Genomic DNA, 8,909 nt, shown 5'->3' with positions numbered 1-8,909 from the left:
AAAGCTAAGTGATCGTAAAAAATTTGTCACACTCATGGTCTTTGGTCAAAAATGACCGACCATAGGAAATGAATGGGAAATGGGAAAAAAATCGAAAATACTGAAAATTTTTGTGGGTACAATCTACAAATCCCCCATAATGCAGAAAAAAATTGCACAGCAATGAAGGGGTGAAACTCTAAAACATCTAGAGTGCAAAATCAACACACCAAATTGTACACACACACACACACACACACACACACACACCTATGAACTGGTGTGACTGTAGCACTGCAACTATGTCAAATAAAATCAATGATTCGACTACAATGCAGTAAAAACATGGACAGCAAGGAAGGGGTTACACTCTAAAACATCAAGAGTGTAAAACGGATACATCCATTCACACTCACTTACTTACACACACTCACAGACACACACATACAGAATTATACATACTCAAACGAATTGGTATGGCTATAACCATATAGCCAAAATGAGTCAGACTGAAATAAGAGGTTAAAATCAGATCAGACATAGAAGGATTAAGCTCTGATAAAGCATTCCTGTTAATTATTGTTACATTTTTATAGAATTTGAATGTTTTGTGTAACAAAATACTTTCTGTGTTCAGGTTTGAATGTAGTAATAATAATGCAAAAAAATACACTTCAAATCAACATTTAAAACAACAAAAAATATAAACCTTGACAAAAAGTAGTCTTTGAGAATGCCTTATATATATTTAAATCCACAACCTAATAAAAGTAAACAATTATGTATAAAAACTAGGGAATTCACAAGCCTCTCTATAGAGTCCTATACAGGTATCTAGTGGTTACACCATGAAATTACAGGTTTTAATTTTTTTGCTCTCACCAGGAGGTGCTATTATGTCTTCAAACATTGGATTTTAAAGGCCTAGTCTCTATTTTAATCTGAAATACTGCATTAATTGAAAATATTTTTTTTTACTATTTTCAATGGGAAAAATTGATAATTATTGCATAAATATTAATTATTACCATAAAATTCTCTCAAAATACAGAAGAAAAAAGAAAAATATTATTGAACAAAAATATATTAGATCGATTTTACTGAAGAAAAAAAAAAGTTACATTTCAGGTGTCCGGTCACTTTTGACCACGAAGACCATGAGTGTGACAAGGGTTAACTACTGCATGAGAAAGTTTATACAAAACAAAAACAACATCCAATGTTTGTCAAAATGTTAATGATTAATTTTGTAAGGAGAGTTGCGAGTGAAGTTATGGGTTCGTTTATTCCATTCAGAAGTCAAAGAATAACAATAGTTATCGGAAAAAGGATTTGTTTTTGACCGCGAGGTGTAGTTTGTTAGTTTCCTAACTAAGAAAATACCTATACAGTGTGTCAAAAATGATATAAACGGCCTTATGTGCACATACAAATTTCACTAACAAAACACCTTCAGAGTTCACTGGGAAATAACCTTGGACATATTTGTGCAGGGCACAGAACAAACATTATAAACAAACAAATTGACATGTTACGCTGCTGCGGGAAGAACGTAGGAGACACGGAGTAGCATTCACAGTCTTTCATGACAAAAACACGGGATAATCCAAAATAGGAGCTGGGCAAACACACGTAGAAACAAGTATACCTGACAAACACAAACTGAACAGACTAGGACTTTTAAACACAGGGCAATCAGGGGAACACAGGTGACATCAATGGAACATAATCAAACTATATGAGGACAGGAACATGACCAAATAAGGAAACACAGGAAAGACTACGGGGGCAAAACAGGTCCAAAAGTCTGACACAAATATGATAAAATTGCTGTCCTATAATTTTATTAGTTTCAGTTTTTCATTTCATTTAAAGTTATGCTAGTTATACAATTAATGTAAGATTTGCAATGACATAAAAGAGACACTTTGATTCATGACCTATAATCGTAAGAATGCATTTATTAATTTGTTAAAAAACATTTATGGCAATTATTTGTGTATATTTTATGCACTGTAATATAATTTTTTTAAAGGATATATTTGACTGTGATTTATACTGTGTATTCTGTGTGTACTGTTAATAGCATATTAATATTGCATATATGTATACATCTTAATATTGTATACATACTATCTGATTTCTATTTCACATATGATGGGATGTAGACCATTACAACCAACATCATCCCAAAGGCCAGAGTCTGTTATTGTTCCACAGTCTTGTAGTCCCTTATAGTCATCAGGCTGACCAGGATGCCAGTTGGTAAAAGTCAATTGCTTCCCCTGGGAGTCCACAAACCGTCCCTCTGTTTCTCTGTCTGTAGTTCTAATATATGGCTTCTTACTACCTAAACCACTGGATACTGATACTTTCAATAATGCCTGATTTTCAGAAGCAGTTCTTGGCAAAACTATTGTTCCACCAACGTCCTTACAGAACTGCATCCCTGTATCAAAAATTGCCTCAACACCATCAGTGATGTAGTATTTCTGTCCCACTTTTCTGAATGTGTTAAAACTCACAACCTTCTCAATCATGGCAATCTTGGCATTAAGTTGCTGCATCTCAGATTTTAGGGAGTCAGATATGCTTTCACGTCCAGGAGAGCCTAAAAATGTAATAATTGCACTTTGAAATTAGGTACATGTCTACATGAATGAACATAAATTATTGAATATAAATGATTTACATGACAACATTTTTAAAGTAGAAAAATCCATGTTTTTCCACATGAGGGATTTTGAAATAGCTAAATGACTTATAAAAACTCATTATTATAATAACTTATAATAATAACTTAAATGTTTAATACCTTGAGGACCTGAAGGTCCCCTTTCCCCCTTTTCTCCAGGTGGTCCCGCTTTACCTGGTGGTCCCTGAACACTCACTCCTATAAGATAGGAGCAAAATAGTTGAAATAAGGTAGGAGTGAAATAATCCACTACCTCAGACTCCCTCACTTCATTTATTTCTCTCTTTCACACACACAGACCTGGCTCTCCCTTCTCTCCTTTGGGTCCGATTGCTCCATCTTTACTATCTCTCCCATCTCTCCCATCTCTCCCAGGCAGACCGTTGTGTCCAGGAGTGCCAGGAACTCCACCATATGCAGGACAGTTCAGGTTCTGAGGTTCAGCTCCATCCAACAGCTGCAGTGCAAACTGAAGGAGCAGAAGAGCCTCGAGGAACAGCTTTAACAGTGCCATCTGTGGTGCACAATGGGAAAACGTGATCAGTCAACTTAAGGCAAGACACCACAGGTGAAGTGGGTAAATTTTTTAAAGGGGTCATATGATGCGATTTCAAGTTCACAAGACACAACTAGACATCAGTGGTTAAGTTGTATTTACAACACTGTTCCAGAACAGTTCAAACCAAATATTTAGATGTGTGCAGCGCATTTTACGGAGGACAAGGACTGTTTCCTGAACCAGTAGCCTACAATGCCGGTGTTCTGACAAATAATGCTGACTCACAGTCTGTAAGTACGTTTTCATATTTAAAGGATTTGCCACTGATGATTCAAATGTGAATTTTGAGCAGTGTAGAGTAGTTCTTGTTGTTTGTGTTTCTTCGATCACAAATGCAGACATGGTTTTATGCTTACGCGGCGCGATGCAACGCAACACGTAAAAAGAGAGTATAAGTCATTATAATCAGTAATTATGTCCCTTCATTACACCAAATACACCAAATAATGTTCTTTTTTAGCAACGTCATATGACCCCTTTAACTAATAGATATTACCATACTTCTCCGGTTAATTAATCGTAGTATGTTAAGACACTGTAATATGTTTAAATATGCAAATGAGGCATTATTTAATAAACAATGCATCAGTTTGCATTTCCAGAACAGAAATTTTAACACTGCATAAGGCCAGGATTAAAATTGTTTCATTTTGTTGACATATTAGAGTTAAGGGTTTTTAAAAAAGGGGATTTTGGTATCTCTTTTTATCACTCCATGAACCAGAAAATACTGTCAACAGTCAGAAAAAAAATCATGCTTTTAGGAATAAAATGATAAATAAATCAGGTGAATGTTATATAAACAAACCCCTCTTTAAACCTTAAGAATATAGGAATAAAACTGTAAAGTTTGTATGTAAATGCTTCTGAAGTGGAGTTTTTTGGGTCAGTGCAGGGAAAAAAAACTAATTTTGAGAAAACCGCCTTTAAAATATGTATTGTATTTGAAAATCTATACGCAAATTGATAATTGTGTAATAAAATAATACTTGTGTCCTTTTCACTAGTCTGAAAGAAGACATGTTATGGACACATAATAGCCCAAAATCTCAAAATTGATCAGTGCATGAAAAAAAATAAAATAAAAAGACAATGCTTGTGCCTGTCAGGTTTTTTTATTTAAAGAATTTACAGAAATCATAAACAATCACTCAATCAAACAGCATTTTTGTTTGCAGTTTGTCTTGTAATTACATATTCACTAGAACAGACAATGTATCGGTTATAGGCAAATATACTTATTTATCTTGAGTTATGTGTATTAGGATTTTATTGCAAAATAAAGGGGTTGCAATCCGGGTTTCTTTTTTTAAAAGTCCTTATTTGTGTTTGCGTGAAGCCCTTCATTCGTACAGATAACTGAATTGTAAGTTATACTGAAGATTTTTAGCTACTATACTTTTTTATTAATTTTTCAGAAATGTGAGGAAATTATTCTATATTAAATTGTGTGGCAGGATAAAAAAATTTACAAAATGTTGTGAATGAACATTGATGAATCACAACAGTCTCTATCTACGCAGTTATGCTCAACAGCTCAGAATATTTAGGTGTGAATCCATCCAACAAATTTCCCCTTAAGTCAGCATGAAAATAGGAATACATCCTTTTAACCCAACTTCATTAGTCTCATGAGAATATAGAGGAAAGGTGTGACTGCAAATGGACTAAGCAGAAAATATCTGCCTCAGGACAGACCATGTCGTTTATTTTCAAATCTTTTAAGCTTGCCCAAATGGGATTTCGAGAAAAAAATGACCCTGATCAGTTTGTAATTCTTGATTGAAATTAATTTAATTAACTTTTATAATTATTCCATGGACAATAACTTTTATATAACTTCAGTAACTTATTTCTAAATGTTTCTTCATGTGATCCATCAGGATATTATTGCACTAACACATAAAACAGCATTGTGCATGACTGCCATCCATTTTCATGTCTCTTTACTGTTTAAGTTCAAGCCACTTTAGTGGTTCACTGTTCCTGTTTTTTCTTTCTTTCATAGATTTACTGCAGTTATACTCAAAACACATTTAGAAACTTACAGGTTTAATGGAGGAGTCCAGGTGACAGCCAATGCCTGTTGCTCAACAAGTCCATTAGGAGGGTTTTCTTTCTTTAAATCTGATGGGCTTGTTGTTGTGAATCTCATATTCTGAAAAACTGATCTTCCTCTCAGGATGTACAGCCCACACAATGCGCACATGTAGGCCGTCCCAGCCTCCCATATATTGACACCCTGGTTAAATGGTTGTGTTATTTCTTCAAAAAATAGTGTGCACCAACTCAGGAGGAGTGAAGTCACTGATTTGCTATTTCATTCAAAGCCAAAGGCTAATGACTGTTATGTTAGCCATCAGAACTAGAGCATTTACCAACTGATCAAGCATTTGTGTCTGGCGTAGTGGAAAAAAATGGAAAAAGTGTAGTGGTGTTACAGTTTGTTCTTTTTTTATACTTTACAAATATAGTGTGTCTAAAGTGATATGATCAGCTATATGTTCACTTACAAATCTCGCTAACAAAACAGTTCACTGGGGAATAACCTTGGCCATATTTGTGCAGGGCATAGAACAAACATTATAAACAAACAAACATAAAAATAAAATTACTAGCCTATAAAATTTCATTCGGTTTAATTATTTGATCTTCTGTCAGTTACACAATTAGTGTCAGATTTGCAATGAAATAAAAGAGACACTCTTTGATACATGACAAATTGTCATAAGAAACTGTTTATTTATTAATTTGTAACTATATTTATAGCAATTATTTTTTGTATATTTTATATGCACTGTAGTTTTTGAAGGACTGACAATGGGATTTAAACTGTGCACTGTTTATAGCATTTATTTCATACATAATAGGACGCATATCACCACAGCTGCCATCATCCCAAAAGAGTCCTCTATAACACCACAGTCTTGTAGTCCCTTATAGTCATCAGGCTGACCAAGACCCCAGTTGGTAAAAGTCAGTTGCTTCCCCTCAGGGTCCACAAAACGTCCCTCTGTTTCTCTGTCTGAGACTCCAATATATGGCTTCTTACTACTTAAACCACTGGATACTACTAATTTCAAAAACGCTTTGTTTTCTATAAAAGATCTGGGCAAAAACATTATTCCACCAAAACCTTTGCAGTATTTTAATCCTTGACTAAAAGTCCCCTCAACACCATCAGTGAAGTAGTATTTCTGTTCAACTTGCCTAAAGTGGCTGAAACTTGCAACTTTCTCAATCATGACAATCTTGGCTTTAAGTTGCTGGATCTCAGATTTCAGGGATTCAAGAACACTTTCACTTCCAGGAGACCCTAAATATGGAACAATTACTTAGTTTAGCTTGCATAATACACATTCAGACTTGTTCATGTACAATTTTAGTCTCTGAAACAACTTTTTTTTCAATTTTAAACCATAATAACTTAAAATGTTTAATACCTTGTGGACCTGAAGGTCCCCTTTTCTCCAGCTGGCCCAGGTGGTCCCACATACAAATTTCACTAACAAAACACCTTCAGAGTTCACTGGGAAATAACCTTGGACATATTTGTGCAGGGCACAGAACAAACATTATAAACAAACAAATTGACATGTTACGCTGCTGCGGGAAGAACGTAGGAGACACGGAGTAGCATTCACAGTCTTTCATGACAAAAACACGGGATAATCCAAAATAGGAGCTGGGCAAACACACGTAGAAACAAGTATACCTGACAAACACAAACTGAACAGACTAGGACTTTTAAACACAGGGCAATCAGGGGAACACAGGTGACATCAATGGAACATAATCAAACTATATGAGGACAGGAACATGACCAAATAAGGAAACACAGGAAAGACTACGGGGGCAAAACAGGTCCAAAAGTCTGACACAAATATGATAAAATTGCTGTCCTATAATTTTATTAGTTTCAGTTTTTCATTTCATTTAAAGTTATGCTAGTTATACAATTAATGTAAGATTTGCAATGACATAAAAGAGACACTTTGATTCATGACCTATAATCGTAAGAATGCATTTATTAATTTGTTAAAAAACATTTATGGCAATTATTTGTGTATATTTTATGCACTGTAATATAATTTTTTTAAAGGATATATTTGACTGTGATTTATACTGTGTATTCTGTGTGTACTGTTAATAGCATATTAATATTGCATATATGTATACATCTTAATATTGTATACATACTATCTGATTTCTATTTCACATATGATGGGATGTAGACCATTACAACCAACATCATCCCAAAGGCCAGAGTCTGTTATTGTTCCACAGTCTTGTAGTCCCTTATAGTCATCAGGCTGACCAAGACCCCAGTTGGTAAAAGTCAGTTGCTTCCCCTCAGGGTCCACAAAACGTCCCTCTGTTTCTCTGTCTGAGACTCCAATATATGGCTTCTTACTACTTAAACCACTGGATACTACTAATTTCAAAAACGCTTTGTTTTCTATAAAAGATCTGGGCAAAAACATTATTCCACCAAAACCTTTGCAGTATTTTAATCCTTGACTAAAAGTCCCCTCAACACCATCAGTGAAGTAGTATTTCTGTTCAACTTGCCTAAAGTGGCTGAAACTTGCAACTTTCTCAATCATGACAATCTTGGCTTTAAGTTGCTGGATCTCAGATTTCAGGGATTCAAGAACACTTTCACTTCCAGGAGACCCTAAATATGGAACAATTACTTAGTTTAGCTTGCATAATACACATTCAGACTTGTTCATGTACAATTTTAGTCTCTGAAACAACTTTTTTTTCAATTTTAAACCATAATAACTTAAAATGTTTAATACCTTGTGGACCTGAAGGTCCCCTTTTCTCCAGCTGGCCCAGGTGGTCCCGCTTTACCTGGTGGTCCCTGAACACTCACTCCTATAAGATAGGAGCAAAATAGTTGAAATAAGGTAGGAGTGAAATAATCCACTACCTCAGACTCCCTCACTTCATTTATTTCTCTCTTTCACACACACAGACCAGGCTCTCCCTTCTCTCCTTTGGGTCCGATTGCTTCATCTTTACTATCTCTCCCATCTCTCCCAGGCAGACCGTTGTGTCCAGGAGTGCCAGGAACTCCACCATATGCAGGACAGTTCAGGTTCTGAGGTTCAGCTCCATCCAACAGCTGCAGTGCAAACTGAAGGAGCAGAAGAGCCTTGAGGAACAGCTTTAAAGGGATAGTTCACCCAAAAATAAAAATTTGATGTTTATCTGCTTACCCCCAGGGCATCCAAGATGTATATGACTTTGTTTCTTCAGTAGAATACAAATGAAGATTTTTAACTCGAACAGTTGCATTCTGTCAGTCATTCGATCGGTCTGTGCAAGAAACTGAACAATATTTATATCGTTTTTTTTACCTCTGATTCACCGCAATGTCTGAACTGTCCTGAGCGCGTTCTTCTTCAGCCGGCCGAGTGACGCGTCTTCTTCTTCTTAGTGTTGGGTCGTTCTTGAACGATTCGTTCATTTTGAACGAATCTTTAATGTGACTCGGGAGGAACGAGTCGTCTCGGGGAGTGATTCGTTCAGTTGCGCATGCGCAACATCCTATAGGTTCTGTACTGGAATTAGTCAAGTAGTTCACCTGTTTCGAGTCTTTGGGTTTTTCGCGTCATACGTTCATCATGTGACAGCCCCATAAGTTTAACCAATGCAGTCTGAGCC

The 8,909-nt window shown here is 35.7% G+C and overlaps 1 protein-coding gene and 2 pseudogenes across 1 annotated transcript; all 3 read right to left on the bottom strand.

Annotated features, from left to right (window-relative positions):
• Positions 1–1,324: 1,324 nt before the first annotated feature.
• On the bottom strand, positions 1,325–5,519 carry LOC107668993 (mannose-binding protein A-like). The gene is made up of 5 exons (XM_016461080.1): positions 5,282–5,519; positions 2,975–3,188; positions 2,795–2,872; positions 2,053–2,590; positions 1,325–1,636 (listed from the first exon to the last, which is right to left on the bottom strand). Exons 2-4 carry the CDS (start codon positions 3,186–3,188, stop codon positions 2,112–2,114), a joined length of 771 nt encoding a protein of 256 aa, XP_016316566.1. The 5' UTR covers positions 5,282–5,519; the 3' UTR covers positions 1,325–1,636; positions 2,053–2,111.
• On the bottom strand, positions 4,237–6,728 carry LOC107668923 (mannose-binding protein C-like; annotated as a pseudogene).
• An 11-nt stretch (positions 6,729–6,739) lies between these two features.
• LOC107668922 (mannose-binding protein C-like) lies at positions 6,740–8,868 on the bottom strand (annotated as a pseudogene).
• Between the last annotated feature and the right edge of the window lie 41 nt (positions 8,869–8,909).

This window comes from Sinocyclocheilus anshuiensis, unplaced genomic scaffold (genome assembly GCF_001515605.1).
Source record: "Sinocyclocheilus anshuiensis isolate Anshui unplaced genomic scaffold, SAMN03320099.WGS_v1.1 scaffold4, whole genome shotgun sequence".
Classification (NCBI taxonomy): Eukaryota; Metazoa; Chordata; class Actinopteri; order Cypriniformes; family Cyprinidae; genus Sinocyclocheilus; species Sinocyclocheilus anshuiensis.
This window is presented reverse-complemented; position numbering and strand designations above follow the sequence as displayed.

Bases quoted from the DNA above. Each gene is read 5' to 3' on its own strand.
- LOC107668993 (XM_016461080.1), bottom strand. From the start codon at position 3,188: ATGGCACTGTTAAAGCTGTTCCTCGAGGCTCTTCTGCTCCTTCAGTTT. The intron at 2,873-2,974 runs GTCTGTGTGTGT...CCTATCTTATAG, and splicing joins AGGAGAGAAGGGAGAGCCAG to GAGTGAGTGTTCAGGGACCA. The intron at 2,591-2,794 runs GTATTAAACATT...TTACATTTTTAG, and splicing joins GGGACCTTCAGGTCCTCAAG to GCTCTCCTGGACGTGAAAGC.